General features: G+C 40.3%; 1 protein-coding gene across 1 annotated transcript in view; it reads right to left on the reverse strand.

The window, feature by feature from the left end:
- epha10 (EPH receptor A10) overlaps window positions 1-26,734 on the reverse strand; it is a 94,305-nt gene that overhangs the window by 50,196 nt on the left and 17,375 nt on the right. Inside the window, exons 2-3 of the mRNA XM_079484327.1 lie at window positions 23,945-24,009; window positions 22,367-23,036 (exon numbers count right to left, since the gene is read on the reverse strand). Coding sequence (XP_079340453.1) covers window positions 22,367-23,036; window positions 23,945-24,009 — 735 coding nt within the window. The remainder of the gene's footprint in view (window positions 1-22,366; window positions 23,037-23,944; window positions 24,010-26,734) is intronic.

The following is a 26,734-nucleotide window of genomic DNA, read 5'->3' on the forward strand; positions in this document are numbered from 1 at the left end:
CGGGATGAGGCAGATCTCAAACAGCCGTGGATGAAGAAAAGCAATAATGTGGCCGGGCCATCTGAGAGTGAAATGGCATGAGATTAACCTGAGGGGAGAGAGGTGCACCTCAGATATCTTCTGGGAGCCCTCAGACACCCGGCGCCTGCACCGTGGCGTCTGCTGAATGTCAAAGCCAGCAGAAAAGCATCGAGGGCATAACATTTTTCAGCGAGAGCAGGAGCTAGTAGGAGACGTGTGGAGAGAGATCAAAAAGAAAGAGCAGAAGAAAGAAATGACAATTCTGCAGAAAAAAAGACGAGGAGATGGTGTACTAACAGTGGGGTGCTTGTCCCTCACAGCAGGTTGATGCTTGGCAGCCTCATCTCTTTGGATTTACTACCAGCGGCCTCGCACGCGTGTACAGAACTTGTGTATTTGGTGCCGTACGAGTGACCATGACAGGCCCATCAACCACCTCTTTTACGGAGATGTCCAAACACTCAAAAATTGCCTCGCGCTCTCAGCGGGGGTGTCCAACAGCCATGGCGAATCTGTAGCTCCAAACCTCGTTTTTCTCCTCTCCGTCCGTTTTTTTCCCATTTGCTGACCCTGATTCGTCCGCGTGCTTTCATTGATTGGCCGTGTGCCGCAGTCAGGCTGACAGCCTGCTGCTTTCGCTATAGAGGATGTGACATTGGGTTCAGGGTCTGAGGTGCATTTAGGGACCGGACACACACACACACTCTATCTCTTCTCTCTGAATTTCTCTCTTTTCTGGTCCTCCCTCTATTTCAGACAAACTGCTGTCGTTGTCTGTTCCTGTGGGCTGTCTGGGTGTTCTGCCTGACCGCTTCACAGACAAATGAGAGGGAGAGGGCTTCTGATAACCCTGTTTATACTGAATATTTGGACAGAAGAGAAATTGGGGTCATATCATGCTCACCTTGTGCGGCAAATACACTTCAGTCACATGTGATGCGGAACATAACATCAGTGACATTTTCATTTGTAAATGGAGATCAAATAATACAAATAATTATATACATATTATGTTAACATCCATTGTAACCTTGACCAAACATTTACATTTATGCATTTGGAAGACGGTTTATCCAAAGCGAACTACATTGCACTATACATTTATTTTCTAAGTATGTGCAATCCCTGGGGTCGAACCCATGAGCTTGGCGATTCTAGCGCCATGCTCTCCACTACAGGGAAGCTCACGATAAGTGATTTAAACATAAAAGGTTATTTAAAGGGATAGTTCACCTAAAAATGAAAATTCTATCATCCTTTATTCACCCTCTTGTCATGTCAAACCTGTATGACTTTCTTCTGCAAAACACAAAAGAAGATATTCTGAAGAATGCTGGTAACCGAAAAACGGCGGTACCTATTGACTTGCATTGGTTTTGTTTCCGAACAAAAGAAGTGAATGGGTACTTTCGCCGTTCCGTTACCAACATCTTCAAAATATCTTCTTCAAAAAGCCATACAGACTTGAAATGGCAAGGGTGAACAAATGTTGACAGAATTTTCATTTTTGGGTCAACTATACAACAATACGGATTAAATATTTCATCACATTTACTGTGAAATGTTGTTTGTCAGAAGCTGGTTACATTTATCATGACCTCAGGGAACCATGTGAGATTTTCTTTCTCGAGCTGGAGAGATACACTAGCACAAAAGAGAAATAGTACACCGAAGCTTTGTATTGCTATTATTTTTGCCTCATTTTCCAATGATGCAAGAAGACATGACAATTACATTTAACAACAAGTCATTATGTATATGCTGTGCTTCGGTGAGAGAGCTTTACTGTGCCTCGGAGAATCAATACACATTATCAGCCACATAAAACTGGCTGCAAGAAATGTATATGCGCCTTCTGATCAGAGATCATATTTTCCGATTCTGCGTTTATGGTCTGTGCACTGATCCAGAAACGGCACTCTCGAGAACTGCAGAGAAATCCAACAGGTGATAGGCTAACTTATTCATCTTGCTGTGGGAAATTGTAAAAGTCGACAGAAGAACACTGTGCGCTTTTATGTGTGGGTCGTGTACCTACACTACTCTGCAATCCTTTGGGGGAAAATCTGTCCTCAGATCGAGCCAAATCCTTTTGAGACATTTCCATTTAGGTCAGAGATTTCAGTATGGCTTGTTTGCAGAATTTGACTCAGATATTGCCAATAAAAGATCTGCACCCCTAATCTGCTGCTAAAAAATTGAGATGCATCAAGAATCTTTTTTTTGGATGTTATTTTATTGGATCGTGACTCTCTAAATCGAAATCAAAGACTCCCATCCCTACTGTGTTCCCTCTTCAACGGCAACTGTTTAACAAGGGACCCTGAGCAACTACCGAGACATTACATTGTCTTTTTATGAGATCTATAATTCAATCAGTTTAATTATTTTAGGGGGAAAAAATCCATATCATGATTGATTATTATGTCCCCGAGGTGTAATATAAAAGACCTCTATAAAATAACAATCCTTCAGAGCAGAGAAAAATACACCGTCTAAACGTAATAGCTTCAAACTCATTTTTCTTGGATAAGTAGTAGGACTCATCTGCCACTGGGGAACAGTGACCTTTAAGAGAATCATTCAGTCTGTCTGATTTAATAGTAAACAACAGTACATTTGTAACGCAAAGCAGCTTTATATTAGCAATAGACAATCTTACCAAAAGACCTTTGAGAAGACATCGTATTTAATATCTGTACAGTCTGTTCAATGTGACAGTGTACCTATTATGCCAAAGAAAATGAGCACAAGCTGACCTTTTGTCAATTAACATTAAACGAATAAATGAATATAAATGATGGATTCTCCAAAATTAACACAAATCTGCAAAAGTTACCCGTGTGTTTTAAACGTGACATGTAAGCTTGCACCCACTAATCTAACAAAAAACAAATGTGCAAATAAAGTTGTGTCGCTACTGTGGTAAATTCATGGTAATACTACAGTACTCCTACAATGGAATTTTAACCATATACACGTCTGGAACTGCCATAGTTCCAAATGATTATGCCATTCGAATGGTACACATTAAAACGAGATCCAATATATCGTTTATAATTGCCTACGATGTCCAGAAAACCATGCTAATATCAAGGTCATGTTAATACAGTTTTGATTCAATAATTGATGTAAATATGGTATACAACTATGGAGGAATATGCTGGATTATATTAATGTTGAATTTGACTTTTCTTAGGCACAACATGCTTCATGCTGTCACCCAGCTGGTCGTTCTATATCAGGGGTAGATTGATGTGAGTCACAAGTCTGCTAAAAATCCTCCTTCCTGGTGCTAAATTGACTGCAGAATTTATAACCTTTGTGTTAGCTGTTTAAACCCTTTAATCCCTTCAGCAGGATGCTAAATGCTTCAGATTCTACCCCTCAAATGTGTCCTTTTGAAGGTAAACACGACCGACAAGAAACTCTCAGTGCAGACACAGTGCTTTCATGCCTGAGCACATTATAAACAGTTAGAGTCATCCAGCATCTACTATGCGTGTAGCCGCCGCTCGAGGCTAAAGCGTCTAGTCAGAGAACCGTCTTTTTGTTTTTGGAGAAAGTGGGATTTCGTTTTACGAGTTCCCTCTGAAAATCCTCCATCTAGTGTGGCTTTCACTGCCTCATACAACTATAGAGAATGCATTAAACATTATACACACACTGTCACAAGAAAAAAGGGAAGCCATGAATTAATGATGGGTTACGATATGATTTGCTGGTCCGTCCACATCTGCACGGCTTAAACTTCCCTAGTTTAGAATCCGAAAGGGATTTTAGGGAGAAAAGCTAAAGGAATTAAAAAATGAACTAAAGGAAGCAGACAAAAAGCTAAAGTATAATTTAAGAAACTGATGCTGCCTACACATTTTAAGTCATAGATATGCTAGAATGCACTGTGACAGGTACAATAAAAATGCTCGTATTGCATTCATTTTAAAGTGACATAAAAATCTATGATGTAATTTAATAACAGTCTCTTCTGGAATAAACCATGTTACTTCACGTCCTATCCAGCTACGAAAGCACCAACGCTAAGCGGACACAAAATTTTGTCTGTACACCACACAAAGAGGCTAGCTTTGAAATAGAGCGTGTAACACACAGATCTAAACTTCAGTAAAACATCACGAAAGTACAAGAAAGAACAACAAGTAAAAAATAAATGTTTGATAAGACACAAAAACAGCACTTCAAAAATAAACAACAGCCCTTTGTCAAGTCTGTGAGCTAAACTTAACCATCACTCAGGCTGTGAGAGCACAGTGTGTGTCTTTCTCTCTTCCCCTTCCTATTGATCTCTCCTTGCCTGTCTGGACTTTCTAAACGCTGCCATTATCTTAACTTTTTCCACTCAAGAACAACAAAAAGTTGAACTCACGGGGTAAAAGGGAGTCACAAGGGGGATACAAACACAGGGTTATGAAAGCTGAATTCCGACACGTCTGCTCACCAGACCCTTTGGGAACGTCCACCTGTGGAGTGTCCGCACTGGGCATACATCTGATGCCAAGCAGGGTGAGGTCACACCAGACAGAGGTGTCGGTATAATTGGTATTGTGCGGCACATGAGAGCAATGGGAGCATTCACACGCACACACACAAGAATCAATCCGTTTCCAGAAGAGTGTGCATCCCCGCTGGTCTCCCGATCGACCCGCATAGACAAACCTACCCCAGATAATGGATGCACCACACGCGCACAGACAGCTCAAGCGGGGTGTCGTCCTATCGCACCAGGAGACGAAACCAAAACGTCCTCAAAACAAGAAATGTCCATCTGTCTACTCATCTACTATAGAGAAAGTATGTTCAAGCTTTGAGTGGCAGGACGTTTTGGAAAAAGTTTACCAAAAACTAACCCTAATATAATTGTAATAAAACAAAAACTAATATTTTGACGAATCAACAAATGTCCAAAAACACAAAACAAAACACCCAGAAACAATTCAGTTTTTTTTCTAAAGAGATGGGGTAACTACAAACCCCTTTTGTGAAAATTCTCCCTTTGTTTCACAAACCAGAAACAAAAACATACGCGTGAGTAAATAAAGAATATGAACAATTCATATCCGAGCTTACCTGCTTAGACAAAACAGGCTCTGACTGTTAAAAGCCCATTGTCTGGAGATATCAAGCTATACATTGTCTTTTATCAGTGCTTCTATAAACTGATAAGACCATATCACGCCTTCCATTATTGTAGCGTTAGCAAATTATGATTTGTGGCACAAGAGATGTGATTGTGTCAGACTGCTAAGGATAAAAGAACTGCTATCGCTGCAAGCCTCGGATCTAAGTGTTTAGCTTCGGTTTGCATCCGGGAATGTTAGATTTGTGATTTATTTAATGTTGCATGGTGAGCATTTAAAATGGATTTATGAAATATGCATAAACATTAAGTAAAAAATAAGAGAGAAAAATGTGTGATTCAAATGTACAACAAAAACGTCCTATCAATAACAAAACCTATCAATAACAATTAATCATATTCTGATTTAATTTATGAAAAAATGTATAAGTATAATAAGTAAAAGGATAATGACCTTCTGCAAAAGCCATATTAACCTCACCCAAACCCTGCCTCCTTTTCCTCAGCTCATTCTATATTCATTTATTAACTCTGCTCCAATCACAGTGCTTACATGCCACCACCTCCTTTACCCTTTAACTCAATCCTATTAGAGAAAAAAATGGAGGGGCATCCAATTTTCTGTGCGTGTGTGTTGCGAGAAACCGAGACTGAGAGAGAATGAACAGTGAAAAACATTTCAATAAAAATCACCTTCTCAATAGGGATCAGCTCATTCCAAAACTCATTCCAAAACCAGACTTTGGCATTCAACGAGACCACAAAGACTCTGTGTGTGCATTTTTGCGTGTGTGTGTGCGTGTGATAACCGCATTACTGGGGTAATCTGCATAGAGCATCTATCCAGGAATTGGAAATGAGATCGTGAGGTTTGACGGGGGTTCAGAGACATCTCACCATACCAAAGCCCTTCTCACACTAAGACAAGCACACACACCGACTTATACGCCAACACACACACACCTCTCCCTCCTGATAATATGCAAATGATTCCACCTGAAGGTCACAGAGGCAGCGTGGCGCGTGCTTCCACACGTAATGCATTCCGGTGTGGGCACGATTAACCAGTGTTCCACCTTCTGACCCTTATCGGTGGTGTCACACTGAATTTATTCCTCGACTCTTAGGTGTCACATTAAATTTCTTCCCCCTGCCTCTGAAGTCCGCCTCTCGCGGAATGAGAGGGTTTATGGGAACATAAACAGGCAGTTGATATGGAAGGTTCTGAGAGTGGCATTTATTCGAGAGCCGCACAATACCAATGGGATTATTGCCAGGTGGGCCGGAGTGGAACCAGATCAGTGCAAAACGATCATTACTGGTTGAAGTTCACAGTTAAAAAAAGAAACGTTACCACTGGGTTTGAGCACAAAGACACAAAAATTAATTCCTGGCATTACGTGATCCACTTTACAATAAACCCTCATTGCACTCAAATTATCTTTAAACGTTGCACGTAGCAACGTTCCACTATGCCCGGCATATGTTCAGAGCCTATAGGCCCGAGGAACAGCTTATGAAAATAAGTTGCGCTGTATATATTGAATGGGTCTGAGCTACACTGAGGTGGGACATGCTAATCAGGGGAACAGACACAGCCCTCGTTAAAACTTTAATTGCCGCCTCATCTGTATCCTCACAGGCGGCCTGGGCACACTTGCTGCATTTTTAAAGAGCCACGTAAAGCGCACAGCCTTCAGAGTCTGTCAAAGAGAAGTGCATATAATATAAGGTGAAAATATGAGAGGAAGAGAGGGAGGGAGGGAGGGAGGGAGAGAGGGAGGGAGGGAGGGAGGGATAGAGAGAGAGAGACAAGGAAAGAGAAAAAGCAAGAGAAAAAGAAAGAGAAAAAGAGAGAGAGGGGAATTTTTACCTTCATTGTTTATCTGCTTATCCTATAATTCATATTTCAAAATTTGTATAATATAATATTTTGTCACACCATACACATGTACGGTATATTTGTCGGTACCATTGTACAGTGTATACTTATATCTAAGACTTTCAAATTGAGTAATCGTGATTAATCGATTCCAAAATAAATAGTTTTATATAATATACAGTATGTACGTATGTGTGCATTTATGTGTATACACAAACAAACATGTAAGTATTAAATGTAATGTATTTTTCGATCTAACTACACATGATATCAATTTATATCTAAATATAATTTACATATATATAATGTAAATATTTGTTGTATATACATGAATGTGTGTGCATTTATATATACACATAAATAAACACAAACAATTATTCTGCAATCGAATAATCCCGACTAATCGATTTGACAGCACTGGTTATATCACTTTTTTTCCTCCTGACATTGAATCAAAATCAAACAGATATTTTTCTAATTGTGCTTATTTGTATCATTTCAACAGTACAATTAATAATAAAAAAAGCAGGTCAACTAAATAAAAGGAATCTAGCATTTCACAGTGGATATACCTCTGCGACATGACATTGGACAAGAGGGATTAAAACTGATCCTATGAGTGTATGCTGCATTCACATTGTGTACATTAATCAATTGTGATTCAGTGTGGACAAACAAAGTCAGCTTGACATAGTTGGCACCACCCAACCCTAAATAAAAAGATATTTAGTGGAGATTTACAGTAACTTCAGAAATCTGAAGCCACGACAACCCCTTGAGAGAAGCATTTCACTACACTGAAAGATTGAGAGAAGCAGAATTACAGGGAGACGCAGGAAAACGCAATGAACGAATGAGCAAACAAAGTAACACAGTAACAGTGAGGGAGGGCATAATTGTTCCGCCCGGTCCCATGATTCATTGCAAATGAGATGTCACCCTGGCAGTCATAACGGGCTCTAGCCACTCCCTGCAGCGTAATTGAATTCTTCACTCGTATAAACTATGCGCTTGGGCCAGCCGGCGTTTTGATTGTTATTAATGCTGGTGTTTATGAAGGGAAGCCTCCAATGACCGATCGGTGCCTCTGCAGGGCCCCTGTATCGTATACCCTCACACACAAACATGAGCTTATCACTTCAGCCGTATATATTCTCAGACAAATGAAACAAATGTAAATATGGTGGAGCGTTTTTAATTTCGAATAAGAACTTACATCAGACTAAAGGAAACAAATTTAGAGGATGACATCATCTAGTCCTACACTGGAATAAAATAAATGTACACACACACACAGACGACAAATCTTTCAGACAGATGCTTAACACCAGTGTGTTCCCAGTAGTAGTCCGGTCTATTTCCCCCACGGGAGAGCAGTGTGGTCTGAATCCCTCTGGACTTATTCCCTGTACGCAGAATTCCGCTGGTCCAAAAAACTCCATGGTATCTGTGATCTCTGAAAATCGGGCTCAAAATCATAGAGTGTGAACTCTGCAAAATACAGTTCCAAATCTGTATAAATTGTTTTTTCTGATGAACACAGAGAAAGATATTTGGAAGAATGCTTGTAACCAAACAGTTCTTCGCCACCATTGACCACAAAAGAAGAAATATAACAATGGTAGTCAAAAGAGCCCAAGAACCCCAGTTAGCTTTCCAACATTCTTCGAAACATATTTTTCTTTTTGAAATGTACAAATAAATTTGTCCTACTATGCAGGGCCGGCACTACCTATCAGCAGAGCAGGCAGTTGCCTAGGGCCACAGACTTGGAGGAGGGGCCTCTCCATAAATGTAACCTGTATCCAACTTTGACGCACATAGCATCAAACTATTGCAACAGTGTTTCGTATATAAGCTCATTGAAGCTCCGCTGATTGCAATTTTAACCTTCGTGGGGACAAAAACATCCATTCAGGCAGCAGAAGCAATAGAAGAAAATCTGCTTCATTGTCTCCCTTCCGATAAGTTCAGAGTAACGTTACGCGTGAAAGGAGTTGTGTGCAAATAAAGTGCATTTTCATATATTTCTGAATTTCTGTTCAATTTGTTAAAGCTGTAAAGCGCTAATTTGACAGGCAAATGACACCACACCGCTTCTGCATTGTTTACAGAAACATGATCTGAAGCACGACTTGGACACATCATCAGTGTTGTTTCCAGGAGTCACTGGGTGTTTCAAGTCTTACAACAGACACCCTCGTCCTGGCGACTCGACCGAGGCTGATCAGACCCCGGCCTGTATCCAAGTAGCATTCTACTGCCCCCACTGCTCTCCCCTCTTCAACCAGAGCCATCTGGAAGCTTTCTCTGCTGTCTCCACGTTGTTACCTATGGCTTTTCTTCGGTTAGCACCTGTTATGCCCAGCGTGCCGTAGGCCTTGCTCAGGGAGTGACTGGTAAATCCTGGTCCTCAATCCGTTCCTCCAAAAATCCTCCACCAGTTCTTGGCATTTCTCTATCCTTCTCTCTTGAGCGTCCAACATCCTCTCCTCCCAGGGCACTGTCAACTCCAACAAGATCAGTTGTTTTGTGGCCTCTGAGACAATTATGTCAGGTCTCAATTTGGACTGAATGATGTATGATGGAATTTTCAGCTGCCATTCCATGTCGACTGTCATTGCCCAGCCCTGGGCTGTGGAACGCAAACCTGCAAAGCAGTTTTTTCTTTCCCCGATGAAGTGAATGGCCCTGGCTGTAGCTTGGGTGTGTCGGCTGTCCTTGATCCCCTTGCTGATTGCCTCAGCGATGGATTTGAGGACCTGGTTGTTGCTCCATCGATACCGGCCCTCACCCAGTGCCTTGGAGCAGCTGCTCAGGTTGTGTTCTAACGTCCCTAATTTGGAACAAAGGGGGCATGCAGGTGTTTCTCATTTCTAAGGTGGTAGGACATCCTAGACCCCCTGAATCAAGAACTTGATCCTCTCGGGATTCCTGGATGTTCTTCAAAGTGACACTCCTCTCCATCGCCTGCCCCTACCTCATCCAGGTGCCTTACTGCCGTATGGCCACTGCTGGTTCGCTCTTCCTCGACCGAAACTTGTACCTCCTCCTGTACCAGCCTCTGCCTCTCTTATCAGCTGGCAGAGTCATATTGGGTTGCTTTTAGGCTCCCAAGTCCGGCCTTGCCTCGGCTGCCCTCCACTTCGTCTTGTTCTCACAAGAATCCCTGCACCAGATACTTTGGCATCTCTGGATCCAGAGTACTACAGCAGTTATTGTGCCTGTGCAACAATGAGCTCCTCCCTGACTGAGCTAAAAGGGAGCTTGAGCTTGTTGGTGTTACCATATAGCCCGATGCGTAGATAGCTGCTCACCTTTTGCTCAAAACCTTCCACCAACAGTCATGGGGACCTCATAGATGAGCAGAGGCCAGAGGATTCTTGGGAGGATTCCATGCTTGTAGACCCAGGCCTTGTAAACTCTGCACTGCAAAAATGACTTTCTTATGTTTCTTTTTGTCTTGTTTTTCAGTACAAAGGGCTAAAAATTATTGAATCAAGATGCATTTTCTTGATGAGCAAAATTCTTGATAACCAGGGTCAGTCATCTCATTGAAGTCTTAATAAAAACTAAGGTTCAGGACAAGTCAATGTTTCACAGTACAATGACAATGTATGATGCAGTAAATCTCTTAAAATAATTAAACAATCTATATTAATAATAAAAACAATACACAGAAAAGTATGTATGTGCAACAATAACATGCATAACAGTTCTAATGTAATGTCTCAACATAATATTGCTGTGACAGTAAGGGTTGTTTCTATTGAAATAGCTCTGTTTACACATTTAGTATAAGGGGGTCCCTGCTCCATACATCTCTCATCTAAGGGGACCTTGCCCAGAAAAACGATGAAGACCCCTGGGCTAAACTATCCGTCAGTCAAGTTGGCGTTTCATGATTGGTATTGGTGGGTCCTATCCGTCAAGTTTCCTGCTGTTGAAATGTGTATATAGACTGTTATAATGGCTGTCAGACAATATCGCAGTGCAGAGTTCAAATAAAACAATAAGAGACAAGAACGTGACAGAAAAGCGTCATGTGGTGAAGAGTCGTTGTTGAGAGTGGGAGAGGAGCTTAATGTTTTAGAATAAAGATTAGAAGAGCAAATCAATAAAATAATAATAATGGTGTGCACGGATTATAATCATTTATAATAATCACTGCAACACTGTGTAAAACACTTCTGTTCCTGTTTGATTTCATGGTGAAAGTTGGTTAAGTATGGTTAAGATAAAGGTCTTAGTCCAAAATGCAAGACATAGTTTTTTCTCATCATCTAAGCATCCGTTCAGTCTATTATTGTTTATATTGTCTTGTTCTGAATTAATGTTCTGTCGGAGTTAACAAGACTTTACAAAATGTGGACCCATCTCATCATTATGAAACTATTTTAAGGCATAATAAGACATCCCTCATTATTATTAACACAATTTATAAATAACACTTTAAAACTCATTATGAAGATCTGTCATAAAATGCTTCACTTATGTAATTGCAATAGAATACTAATATATTTGTAACACTCTAACTTGTAGCCTTTGTTAACATTAGTTAAGCATTAGATGACATAAATAACAATTAACAGTATTTCTGCAATTGTTAATCTTTGTTATTTTCAGTATGTCTAAAAATATCTAAAAAAACATTGAACATGCAAACTAAACTAACACGAACAACTGTATTTGACATTGACTAACAATAAACAAGATCAATAATCACTGAAAACTTTATTACTCATTGTTGGTTTCATGTTAATGAAAATGCCAAATTTATGGTTCGACAGGTATACTCTCTCAAGATCCACAAGAAATACAGGGAAAGAGATACCCAACAGTTTAACCCCTTGTTAAATAACAGGCAAATGAGTGATGCATTGAGAACCCTGATATGAGATCTGCCCTGCACTAGAAGCCCATCAAACCAAAGGGAATTCCAAATCTTAGGTCAAGTGTAAAATTGAAGAGAGATCATGTACGGTCTGGGGAAAGCACAGATCTCAAGTCAGCCATCAGTTCAGTGTAATTAAACTTTGAGGGCTGAGCGGTGGGGGAATGCGGAACAGAGGTGTTCAGCCTAGTTACTTTAACAACCAGCCGAGGGCTGATTGCGGCCTCTTGTAAAACCAGAGAGATTTACCCTCAGCATGGGAGCCATGAAGATCATCAGTCCCCAGAGAGAGCAGTCATCCATCTAGATAGCCTCACACTGGACATGAATAAAAGTGTGTGTGTGTGTGTGTGTGTGTGTGTGTGTGTGTGTGTGTATGAAGATATCATCTTTACTATCTTGTAATGGTACATGAAGATGAATGAACGTGCGAGTGTGTGGCCGTAAAAAAGTCAAACATGCATTAATTAAACGCGTGTGTTTTACCATTAAAGGCCTTAAAAAAATTATCTTTAGAAATAAAAGAGTTTGTAGTACAATAGCTGCACTCTCTCATTTCTAAGTTGTTTTGGATAAAAGCATCTGTTCAATGAATAAATGTAGTTTTAATTGACTAAGATTCACATAAATGCTTGAGTCTACCAGTTTGGCCAATATTTCCTTATTTCCTAAGTTCACCTAAAAATGAATATTCTGTCATCATTTACTGTCATTTCAAACCTGTATGACTTTCTTTCTTCTGCACTACACAAAAGAAGATATTTTGAAGAATGTTGGCAACCAAACAATGGCGATGCCCATTCACATGCATTTGTTTTGTGTTCGTACATTAGAAGTGAATGGAAGTGAATTAGAAGTGAATTTTCTGTCAGGTGAACAATTCATTTAAACCGTACTATAAATATTAAACTTATGATCTTACAGCTTCCAATCATTTTCAGACTTGTTTTACAGACAGTTCTTTATAAGCGTGTAAAATAAAGACGGAAAGAATGTTAGAAATGAAGATGAAAATACAAAGAGACACTTGAGAGAGACAAACTAACTGTTAAACCCCTTTTATTCTGCCACTACGTCTGGTAATTATGTGTGATTGGGCTCACGCAAGTGTGAGCGCATATGGGCTCAAATGAGAGAGTGTGTATCTGTGAGAGAGAGAGCGAGGGAGAGCACCAAAAATACTTATGAGGGACGCAGGTGTTGTTGGAAATGTCATGTTACGTAAAGAGGGGGAGGGTTGACACGCGGCAAACGACTACAAAATACAAACGCGAGCGCGTGCCAGGAAAGTAGCGCCGGGCTGCGGTCCCTAAGCAGAGACAAGACAAACCCAGCCTGACACTCTGAGGTGAGTCTCGCAAGCACAGGTGGTGGATCAGTACACACACTCTATTGCTGTAGTGAGATACCTGAGGCAGGAGCGATCACACAGATCCTGGATCAGTAAATGTCTCACCACAGCAACAGTGAAGGAGTTAAGACCAGTGAACGCAACACCAACAACAAAACCAGTGCACAAGACTCAAGATCAAGAGATGGAGACAAAGAGACTAATACCAGTCGGTCAAACTATGTGATTGAACTGGAGAAAATGCAGTTGTTTTTGCAGAATTGAAGGAATGGTTCACCCAAAAATCTGGCATTTATTCACCTTCGTGTAATTTAAAACCTTTATATGAACCTTTCCTCAGTGGAAAACAAAAGAAGATATTTTGAGATTTGTGTCCATATAATTCACGATTCTTTAATATATATTTTGTGTTCAACGGAAGAAAGTCATACAGGTTTGGAATGACATGAGGGTGAATACATTTTGAGGAATTGTCCTATATATGTGTCTTGCTTACATTTTTAATCATTCAAAAAAAAATCAAGCAAGAAAATATACTTGGACCAAAAATCGATTTAATAAACTGAGAACATCAAACATTAATAGCCCAACGCTGAAAGACACAATAAATAACATTAGGTAAGCCTTACATCAGTCATGGAGCAGGTCAGGACGTTAAACAGCTGAACAATGCGTTTGTGTTGCATAAATTATATTCACATTCTAACACATCAGGTTCACAGGTTAAAAGCCACACCGGCTTTGCCAAGTAAGAGATTAATGGATCTTATACCGCAACCGACCGTTTTACCCCACTTTAGCCCCTCTCTCATAATAACACACATACAGTATGACACAATGCAGCACTCTGTGATCTGTTCTGAGATCAGGAGTATGATGAATCATTGTTAGATTAGATCACTACACTGAATCAGTGATTCTCATCTCAGTTTGAAATCCTTTACAATATACGTGTAAAAGCGCGTGTGGCTCCCGTGGGACGGTTCTTTCTGGAGACAGAAATGGCTGACATCAGAATTTTTAGACAGGAGAATCATCATAGAGGAGGATTATTTAAGATGACCCCGTGTTCTCACATTCCCCATTCAACTTGACCAAAATGCTTTTAAAGAGTGCACAGATGTTGCTAATGCTAATCCTGATGGTACAGACGCAAACATAGAGCTATAGGTTTCCATGATTCCAGTCACCTCGGCTCAACTGCTTGAGGATGGAATACTTGTTTTAAATGATACGTGACTGTAATGATTTATAAGAATGATCATAGACCATTTTGGAAAACTAAGCAACGCTGGCCCAAAAAAATTTCCTGTTTTGAACATAGTACAACCAACAGAACATTTATAACTGAATCAAAATGTTAAACGGATATGTTTAAAGCTGCAGTCCTTATCTTTGGCCTCTTTGTCGCCATCTCAGTTTGAAACATAAAATGTCAGTTATACGCGGAGTTATTTTCTTTACGTGGGTTGTGCTTTGGCACTGCTGTCCTGCGCGGATGAATCCGAGCTCTGTGGTGACTGCTCACAGCACATCAGAGAACATCTGTACATCAACGTGAAAGTAACATGTGACCGTGTCTTTACCAGATACAACGTGAAACGTTTAAGAACATCACTAATAAAAAATCTATTGTAGCATTTGATATTGCGTCGCGCCTCTAAATAACATGGAAAATACCGCCTTCCTTACGCAAAGAGGTACTCCCCCAAATTGTAAGTAATATATCTGAAACATGCCGTCGGAACACTTATAATATCTGCCACTTTTGTTCTGACTGCATGAAACAAAGACTTAATAAAAATATATATAAAAAAATAAAATCACGATAGTGCTGTCTTACCTGTTAATGCAATCCTTTCAGATGTCGGAGCCAACTCTCAAAATCCATGTCGATGTCCGACAAAGCTTTTGCTTTAGCACGAAGCTGTCACTTTAGCTCTCCGGAGCGCAAGGTTACTTTGTTATTAACAACAGATGATTCCCCAGATGTAATCAGATTCAGAACTTAATAAATTAAGATTTTACATGACATTCCCCAGATGATCGCTTTTAAAGCCATCACAGCCATCTAGATGATGATTTAAATTCTAGGCGACTGTAAGCACCATCCACACACATGTGATAAACTAGCCGGTTCCTCTCCTGTGTGACGCAAAGAGGTACTCCCCCAAATTGAAATTTCCTGCACGGGGCGACCCGACAGCGCAAATTATAAATCATTATTATAAGCTTACCGTTGTGAATCAGGGTAAGATAAGACAATCGTTTTGAACAATGATCTGTCTATGCATTTACTCAATAATTGACTTCGGATTATTTTTACCCCAAAATGATCGCGGATTGCCACTTTAAGATTTAATTAAAGATGTAAGATTGCGGAGTGGTTATAAAAAATAAATTATATAAAAAATATATATAAGAAATGATGGAAATGTAACTCATATTAAACTTTACAGGGTTGGGTGTTAAGACAAACTTGAGCGCCAGATCCCTGAATCAAGCCATACTGAACATACATCAAAAACTCATTGTATTTAATTATATAGACTAATATATATGTAAGTAAATGTTTTTTTTGGGGGGTTAAAACGCCTTTCATAGGATTAGTCTCATGCAGTTTAATTAGCTGTATATAAAAATCCATGCAATGTCCCTATTAAGATCTCTAAGCAATCGTGGGTGTGTGTCTGTTGGAAAGAAAGTGGAACAGCCAAGCGGTGAAGGTTGAAGGTGACCCTATGGCACGACTCCAGTTCTGTGTGACCCAAGACACCTGCAGAAACACCAAATGCCCTGAACGTGCCAGGAGACAAATGACTCCATCAGTCCATGTGTTGCTTATGATGCGCATGATGTATCGCATGCTTATCATGTGCCGTCTCTGATCATCTGTCTCTCTGGCGAGAGTGTGAATTTTAAACTGCTGCTCTAGAGATGATGAGCACTAGCTAGTGTCCGTGGGGAAGAATCACAGAGCCTGTACCAGATGGCCACGGGTGGCATCATGCCAGGCAGAACAAAGACTGTGGGTGCCAAGCCACAAATGACTGGCTGTCTACCCAACCCGCGCATCCCCCTACAAACACACGGCATAATCTCCTCATCACACTGTAAAGCATCCGGTTAACCCGCCCACTCTTGATAACCGAGAAAAAACGCATCTTTAGTATCTTAGATACTGAGGACATATAAAGTGAAGAGAAGGAGAGAGATTTAAAGTAGTAGTTCACTTTAAAATAAGCCCCCATTGACTTTCCATAGTAGGAATAAGGGTCAATGGGGGTTTATTTTGAGGTGAACTTCTCCTTTAATAGAAAAAACAAGGTGAAAAGACAAGAGAACCATAAAGTTGCACATGTGCACAAATGTATGTGTGGGTGCACAAGAATGGCAGACGTTTGCGTGAGAGCCACTACACAAAAGAAAGAACTAAGCAGCTGCTGCGAGACTCAAGACTTCACTAATTATACATCTGTGTGTTACAACTGCACCTTTAATTAAACAACTTCAAAATCACACACACACAACCATGCTTACGTCTCATTATATTTATTTCAAGTATCCGTTACAACTGTACTTCTTTCTTTACCTTTGTGCATCTCTGTTATAGTTTAACCTACCCTTCAAAACATCATATTCTGCACTTTTGTAACATTAACAAAGCAGACAAACCTAAATAAACTTAAATTGTACAGTCTCTAGATGAGCTGTGGATAATAATAATTTTACAATGCATTTATGATGCATAAAAACAAATAAGCAATTTTTAAAAATAATGGAATTAAATAAAGCACATGACAAAAAATAATCAAAATCAATCATTTCGCCAGTGTGGCACACACGCGTTTTGCACGTGATTTAGACAAAGCCGGTTGTTTGTTTGAGGTGTGTTTGTTGCAATGCTTGTTTGTGTATGGTGTACATCAGTGGTGCAGTGGTACTTTTTTCTGCTGCACTGAGTCTATATTTAAAGGCATTTTACTGCAATTTACCATAGTAATTTATATAATAATATACTGCAGTATGTGGACAAATATATAACTATTGTAAAGTAAAAGAATGGAAAACAGAACTCAGAAAAATTATAACAGAAAAATGGAAAAACATGTGAAAAACTAATGGATATGGCCCTAATTTACCCAACTGTAACATTAAAGGGATAGTTAATCCAAAAATGAAACATCTGTCATCATTTGCTCACCCTCAGGTTGTTTCATACCTGTATAAATTACGTTGTTCCAATAAACACAGAGAAAGATATTTGTAAGAATGTTTGCAATTTTCAGTTATAGGAAATATATTGCAATTATCATCCCCTAGCAGGAAAAAAATTATTTTGAAGAATTAAGGAAAACAAAGAGTTTTTCAGGCACCTTTGACTACCATTTAATTCTTCCTACTATGATAGTATTTTTCAGTTCTGGGACATCATTGACTATCATAGTAGGAAGAATTAAATGGTAGTCAAAGGGCCCCGAAAACTTGCTGTTTTCCTTAATTCTTCAAAATATCTCATTATGTGTTCAAGAGAACAAAAAGAGAAAACTAAATTCTACTAGGGTAGTAGATGATGTCCCAGAACTGAAAATGTATAACATTCTTCCAAATATCTTTGTTCATCGGAACAAAGTAATATACAGGTATGAAATAACATGAGGGTGAGTAAATGATGACAGAATTGTCATTTCTGGGTGTACTATCGCTTAAATGTCCTTCGTCAGTTACCTACAATTACATTTACATTTATTCATTTGGCAGACGCTTTTATCCAAAGCGACTTACAAGTAGTTTTTTCTACAGGGGCACATTACTGCAGAGCAATCAGGGGTAAGGTGGCTTGCTTCAGTCATGACCTGTTGGCACTGAGATTCGACCGGCAACCTTCTGAGCACAAGCCCAACTCTCTAACCACCAGGCCACAGCTGACCCCCAGGTTACCTGACAAATTATGTGATAAACTACACATAAATATTTTTTTCTAATTTAACAGACGGTTAATGTACAGCCCTGTACCAGTTTCCTTTTTTGAAAGCATTACTTTCGACATCAATTCTATAAATGCGTCTTTCAGTCTGTATTTTCAAAATCAGGGAGAAGCAGCGCTCCCTATCTCTCTCTCACTTTCAATGAGTTTACATGCAGTAGTTTTATAACGCACACGAGGAAGGTGCATGTAAATAAAGTGCATTCTTGTATATTTCTGAACTTGGACCGCTGTTTAAAGCAGATTAAAGTTGTCACTCTATTCGCGTTATCAAAGAAGCTATTGTCTTGTCAGAGTGACGCGTCAAAACTATGAAAAAGAGCTGCAACTGTGCGAGTGTGACTCTAATAGAAAGTAAAGAGAGACAGACTCTCTAATCACTTCCTTATGACACATACGAGTTTAAATCTGAGTGAAAAAGAAAGAGTTTAGAGTGTTTGTATTATTAACAATATATTACATTTGGAGGATATTGAATCGTGACCCTCTGAACCGCAATCGAATCAATTTGCGATGCACGTAAAGATTCACAGCTCTAGTCTCTAGCAAATCAGATTTGTAGCTTTGACATATTATTTTAAAAAGTAGTTCAATATGTTGGCCTAACTTTCTGTTTCAACAGGAAATATATCAAAACCGAATATAAAAAATGTCATCTCTAATGTAACAGGAGAATATTGTCACTGTTGGACTGTTTAATGATTAAACCCTATTGTCACAGTTGACCAGCTCTATTAATACTTTTAATTGATAAAATATTTGCAAAAGTTGAGATATGAGGTTTCAGCCTGACAGCAAATGATAGTTTAACTGTTCAAACATACACAAAATTATTAAAAACACGCACACTATGTGTAGGGCAGGGCAGGGCGATAGAGCAGATGGCCTCTCTGGAGCCTTACGCTTTTTGGTACATCACATTGCATCAGCTCAGCCCATCTCTGACACAGCATCTACCCCTATGAATTAGCAGATGACCTGCCCACCCCCTAACACACAGTCACAAACAAACAAAGCATGCAAGTACACAGAAATGCCCTCTGGTCTCCAGCATTTCACCACTTTGTCCTCAAATTAAGTCTTTCAGAGACTCTCTCTTCAAAGAGATAGAGAGAGAGAGAGAGAGAGAGAGAGAGAGAGAGAGAGAGAGAGAGAGAAAGAGAAAGAGAAAGAGAAAGAGAAAGAGAAAGAGAAAGAGAAAGAGAGCATTCTGACAACACTGGTTCAACAAATGCTGCGAGTTTGAGGCATAGCTAACTTTTTGTATCGGATCATTATACCAATAAACAATCAAATAAATGATCTAATAAAACTAATGAACTGCTAAACAGAATTAGTTAGAAATCTCTGTGTCATGCTTGAAACTTCTACACTTCATGAGTGGACAAATATCTGACTGAACAGGAATCAGAAACTCACTACAGTAACCACTAAATCTTTTCCTGCCTTTTTAGACCGAGTGCCGGCCCACAGCGCACTGGAAATAATTAAATGTGATGCTTCAAGGCCCACGGCCGCACACAAACACACACGCAGTCCTGTCAAGTGCAACCTCTCCAGACACAATCAACAGCTACTCATGGCCCGGGTCAATAGTATCGAGCCGTTTAGTTAAAACACACTCACTCCTGCAACACACACAGGCACAAACACATAAATCAAACACGCACGGACACACTCCTCACAACTATTGTTCATTCTTTGGTCATTAACATCACTTTCTCCCTCTATCAGTTCTCCTTTCTCAAACACACACACGTGTGGAAAAGTGTCGAGCCGCAGCACACGGCGAGCAGATGAATCCACAGTGTGCCTGGGCAGTTTAGTGAAGCATTAGAGCTGATCAATAGCTCAGAGTTCCTGAGAGAGCATCGAGTCTGCCCTGCATATCCATCTCATTAGCATTCAGCAGAGACCCGCGCTCACGCTGAGTGACAGCACTGCAACCTCCGGTACTCACTCGCTCTCCTTCCCTACATCCCTCGCTTCTTTATTCTTCCTCTTATCCACACTTCCTGTTTTTTTCCTATCATCCTTCCACCTTATTGCAAATCTGTTCCTCTGAGAACGTCTAATGATCTCTAAATATTCTGTTTGTCCTTTTTAAATCTTTCTTTTTTTCATACACATGGTCCTTTTGGTTTAGAGATTAGAGAGATTATGGAGAGAAAAGGGTGAACTATCACTCAAAGTTAGTTCCAAAATTGAAGATTCTGTCATCATTTACTAACCTTCTTGTCATATTCAAACCTGTATGAGCTTTTTTTTTACAATAGAAGTTATTTTGAAACATGTCGCTGACTGGCACCCATTGACTTGCATTGGTTTTGTGTCCATACAATATAGGTGAAAGGGTGCCAGCGCTGTCCGATTGCAGAATAAAGAAAATCACATGACAAGAGAGTAACTGATGGCAGAATTCTTTGGGTGGTCAACTATCACTTTAAGTAAACATGACATAAACACATTTTACTTTTCTATACTTAAGAATAGAAAAAATGTAGTTGTTGTAATGTAATGTACTTGAGTTAGTTCATTAAAAAAAAGGTATTGGATCATAACAAGCAATGGTAGGAAGAAGGTGAAAACAAGATTTCCCAGTCAGAAAAAAGGCATTTGATCGGCTGTTCTTTTAAACTTCTTCCGTCATTAAGTGTGGTGAGAAATCTTACTAATTTTTGGCCTTTGAATCACCATGACTTTTGAGAAATGACATGCCTTTTCTCTGATGTAGTAACACCATTTCACACAGACAGCTCATTATGACATTCTTACATCTGAACTTTTTTATATGCACACAAACACACCACACACACAAGAAGCAAACATTTATCACGTAATATGAAAAAAGAGGATGTAGAGAAAAGGAATACTAAAAGAATAACCTTCCTCACATGCAGAGGTATTATCCTGAGGTAAAATAAACAGAATCACGGAGCGTTATACAGCTACATGTTAATATTAATCTTAACAGCTTGGTGTAAATGTGTTTCCATTTTTCTAAAGTAAACACCCGTGCTGAAATTAACATTTAATTTCCTTAGATTCGTATGATTCTAAAAACCACAGTTGAATAGTCTTATCAACATTAGGTGGTTGGAACAACTTGGAGCAAAGTTTAAATAAGAGATTTCAATACAGCTTGCCATGCCATTGACATTATTGACTGTGACATTGTGATGTCGGCATATTTCTGTTAGAGCTGATCAATAAACTGTCGCTATGTGTGAATAGTTGAAACAGGGGGAGATCGAAGGATGGGCTGTGCTGGTGTTTGGACGTATGTAGCTGCTCATACTGAAGAAAAGAAGGGAATCATGGGAACACAAGCATACAAATAACCAATCGCCCTGTCATCAGTCAAAACATTTATCATTACAGAGCATCGAGTTCACAACCTAAACCAGCATTTATACTTACAAGGAAAATAAATCTCTCTCAAATCTCTCCCACATGCCTCTTAGTCATAGATGATGCATTAACAACAACAACAACATAAAGAGACAATGCAGGATCTGTTGTAGCAGCCTGTCACTGTACGTGTGAACCATGTACGACACCCACACAGCATCGCACAATTCTACAAGATGGACTGTGAAAAATCACACTGACAAACACTCACACTCACACACACACACACACAAAAATACAAATACAGAATGTCCTGCAGTGCCTGATGACACATTGATCAGATGACATACAGCTGCGGTGGGAGGAGAGATCCGACCACCCAAACACAGCGTGTTCGCCAGACGCCAAAGTGATGTCAGTCAAAGTGAAAGTGTGTGACACACTCCTTCGCTGGTGACGTAGCGCTGAACCATTCGAGACAAGCCAAACTCATAATTGTTGATGCAGACGAGGTTCTAAATCTGGAACTTTTCGCCTCTGACATATCTAAAAGTGCAATCTGACTAAACACTCTGAACTTTAAAACATGTTGGTTTTGAAATAAAGCCCTAACCCTTTATTTCATCATCTGCTACAATAAATCACAGTACGCCTTCATAAATCAGTGAGATAGGTGGGTCGGTTCGAGTTCACCAAGAAGAATTTATGTATCATTTTAAATATTTCTTAAAAAATAATTCATACTGCAAGCAGGTGGCAAGAAACAAAATATATGCGTGTCTCACCCTCACAGCTGCTGTGTCCTTCTTCATATCCTGCGCTGCAGCTGCATTTGCCGATAGGCACCAACCACTCCCCTTCCGCGCTGCAATGCATTCTGGGAGGACTGTCCGTATCCACCTCAGAGTTATTCACGCATGTCCCTCTCACCTCCACCAACGTGGAGAATGCAGCTTCGGCTACCGTATCCGGAAACACGGCCAAATTCTGAACGGTCGATAAACACCTCTTGTAGTAAACTCTCACTGAAACCAGTGCGACGCAAGCACCAACGTCCTGGAAGGCCAGATGGAATCCTTTGCGATTGAGGTGCCCGATCTCGCGTACTTCTGTATTGAGCTTCATTTTCCTTTCGCCCAAATCGCCCTGCGTGAAACTTTCATCTGCCGCGATGGTGTCGATTTTGCTGTAGCGGTCCTCGCGGGCCACGCGCCCCAGGTCCCAGTCCGACTCTGCGTAGAGGAGGTTGAAGGTCTCTTTGCAGCTTCCGGACACCCCGGGTATGCTGTTGCAGTCACGCAAAGTGAACTGTAGCTCGATGAAGATGCGCTGGCCACCCTGCCGCCAGATCCAGCCCGTCTGGAGCCAGTTGTTCTGACTGGGCTCCATCACATTGCACACCTGATATGTGCGAATGGGCTTGTATTTCTCATCCACGCCGCTGATTTCCTCCCACTGAAACGGGAACACAACATTCTGAGTTTAAAACATAAAGATATAAATAGAAGAACAAAACTCATTATCCATATCAAATGTAAACCTAATTGCATTTTGTTTTAACAAAAAAGAAGTACAGACAGTATATTAAACATCATCTTCTGATTGGGTTGTGATTGTGTCACGTCCTACAAGCTCGCTGTCAAATCACCTACAGTATATCAAACACCGAATTTATAAAGACTGGAGCATCTTCAATCAGCACCACAAACAAGCTCATTGTCTCGGAGAGAGATTATAATGAGCCTCAAAAGACGAACACTCTCACGCTGTTTTCACAATTAATTGCAGTGTAATGAAGATCCTTTGTTTCTGGGGGAATAGAGCAGTCTGAATCCGTGCCCGAGTTTGGCAGAGCTCCATAGATACAACTATGAGTGGCAGTGAATTTAAAACCATCCCGGTGAAAACCACAGAGAGATCAAACCCATGTACTGTGTATGACCGTACAGCTGCAGTGGGTAACTGCTGGGAGCGAGAGACCCGGGATTTAATCGCTGTCAGGTCCAGAATTAACAAGCTAAACAAATAACAGCTTGCATCGGGTCCCCAGCTTCAAGCTACTTTTCACAGAAACATTACTACAAATGAATGTGTCCATTCTGAATCCGCTGCAATGCGTAGTGCTCATCATCAAACGGTGTGTATAATTTTTTGTGTGTTTGAAGGGCGTGATAGAAAGATAACACAAAGCCAAACGCAACAAACAAGGTTTGTATAGTGAGGCCAAGGTGGAGAATATGATTAGAGAAAAGAGAATAGAAAAAGAGAGTATATTAAGGAGAGAAAGAAAATGAAATAGATCTGGAAGTGTAGCAACACATGGAGATTTGCCAAAAAATCTAAAGATCAAGTTTAGAACTTACCCCATTAGAAGGATATGAGGTCCAACCCAGCTCTGCCTGGGACTCCTTAGAATTCAGCAGCACAACTGCAGAAATAAAACAGAGCAAAACAAACTATAACAACAACCCAGATAAAACATCACAATCATTAAATCACAATTATACGCTGTGGCATTTCTTTATCTCTCTGTCAGAACGCATACAGCCGATGGCGTCTAATTATAATGAACGCGGCCCCTGTGGACGGGCCGCTGAACTACCTGCATCTCAGGCACATTAAAGCTGGAATGGGGAATGACGGATCTGCAGAGCTGCACTTAGTGAAATGAAGTGCACCGGTCATCAGCTGATAATGTCAGACAGTTGGGCAGAGTACAAGCATCCTGGCAGATATTTGGCTTGTGAATACGGCATCACAATGTGGTGGATTCGATATTTTACAGTCATTTAGGAGGTAAAAACAAACGTTTCATATCAACGCCATAACGCAATAAAGCCCAAGAGGCCGTTGAAGCAAATTCAAATGGACGTTTTTCATTTCGGCTGCATTTCAACTATAACAAGCGCTAATGTACAATCCTGATCTAAACTGAATTAAAACAAGCACTTTTCATTTGTTTTGAACTCTGGAATATTGCAACATGACACAAGCAGGAACGAATCAACCGAAGCCAGTTGAAACCAGCTATAAAGGATGTCCTTGAAAACAAATGTGATCCTTTAGCTCAACCGGCAGAGAGTGGTGCTAGTAATAGCAAGGTAATGGGTTTGAGTAACAGGGACCACTCTTAAAAACACACTGATTAAATGTAAAGTGTATACATACTGGCTTTAGATGAAAGCATCCTACAAATGCACAAATGTAAATGACAGCAGAGGTCCGATTAGAACCTGAGACGGGGCTCATCCTGAAACAGCCTATAATGAAAATCGCAGACAAGGCCTCGGCACTCACCGTCACGACCTTGGACAGCTCCATAAATGTGGAGCCATTTCAGCACCCTGGACAGCTCCAAGGTTAAGTCCAGTCCTTAAACATTCTGAATAAAGGCTGAAAATATCACATTGTATTTTTTTCTGTTTAACACATTCTTCTATTTCATTTGATAAGCAAAAACAACCACATGAAAGTCATTCGTAGGTTCCGGAAGAGTGTAAATATGTGAGTTTGAGCATGTCAACTTCTGGCTTAACCAATGGGGTGAGTTCACGGAAAACCATCTGTTGGAAACTATAAATATGTTGGCAATCCCATGAACACATCATCTTTAAATTCATCTCCCATTTTGCCAGTCACTGTAGGGTATTGGAAACCAAATTATTCACTGCTATCAAAAGTGCTTGTTACTCTTTTGCTATGCTCCCTGCCGTCAAATGCGCAGCCATGCGGGAGCAACGAAATGCCACTGCAGGATGTCGCTGACACAGTCGCTGTACTAACACATGCACAGCTGACATCACCACGCTGGTCTGAATGCCATTTCATTAAAGCCAGATGAGCGACAGACGGCTCGTTCAGGAGTCGAGCGCTTCTGCAAGACAAGAGCACTTGTGCTTTAAGTTGCTATTCAGAGTCTGAGTTTTAGCCTTGTACACATTCCGTTTACTGCGGAGCATATAGAAAACAGCGTTAGAAGATATACTGAGGGGGTGAGTTCTAAGTTTTCAAGGTTTTCTGTGGCATAAAACGCACAAAAATATTTTGCAGCATTCTGGCTTTGGTTTGATTGGTCTAATGGTATTTTTTTTCCATTGAAACAGCTGTTGCTGTGTCTCGGCTCTTAGGGGACCAGAAGCCATTCGATTTCTGCTGACATGGGCCCCCTGCTGATCTGAACTTCAGGAGAAAGACAAGAAAAAGAGAGACAGAGAGCGAGCAAGAATAAAGTCTGGACTATTTTATTGTGGTTAAGAACTGCCTACTTACAAAAGAAAAGGCTGACTGATATATGCAGTGACCAATTGCAGTTTGTTTTAATTAAGCAGTGGATTGGGTTCATCTAAATAATAGTTCACCCAAAAATGTACATTTCTGTTATCATTTACTCACCCTCCTGTCAATTCAAACCTGAATGGCTTTCTTCCACAGAACACAAAAGAAATTTGATAACCCATTCCATTTTTTTGTATGTACACAAAACCAATGCAAGTGAATGGCTGCCAGTTAACAACATTATTAAAAATATATTTTGTGTTCTGTGAAAAAAAGACAAATGACAAGAGGGTGAGTTAATGATAACAGAATATTTGGGGAAACTACGACTTTAACTTCTGAAGAGAAACCAGATGACGTAATAAGCTGAATTATGGCCAAGGGCACTTATCTCTCCATTAAACATTCACATGTAAATCCAGGTCAAAGTATTAGGAAATGAGAACCATGACACTCAACAAAGTATTAGCCAAATGTTGTCAAACTCTCATATGTGCAGATAAACACACAGACTCTCAGAAAACAATCAGAAACCAGCGACAGACAGGAAACCACTGGCCAAACCTTAATAAGCGCACACACAAAAACTGACCCTGCGTGATCGGTCGAGGGTGTTAAAGCCAACTGAACAGCAAAGCGCATTAACTGGAAAGCCCCATTATGACCTCATTAAACTCAGAGTCCTGCTATTGGACTCTAAAGAGCACTTTCCCTTCTCTGGAGTTCTATTGTAACACACAAGCCAGCGAGTCATAATAATAGCCACATGCCGGGTTTGTGTGCAGGAGGAGGCCTGTTCGCGAGGAGCTCTCAGTCAATCTTGCTCGTCAGCTTGCCATCATTTTCAAATGGGTCACGATGGCGACCGGCCCGCTTTC

The sequence above is a fragment of the Barbatula barbatula genome, assembly GCF_947034865.1.
Source record: "Barbatula barbatula genome assembly, chromosome: 21".
In the NCBI taxonomy this organism is placed as follows: domain Eukaryota; kingdom Metazoa; phylum Chordata; class Actinopteri; order Cypriniformes; family Nemacheilidae; genus Barbatula; species Barbatula barbatula.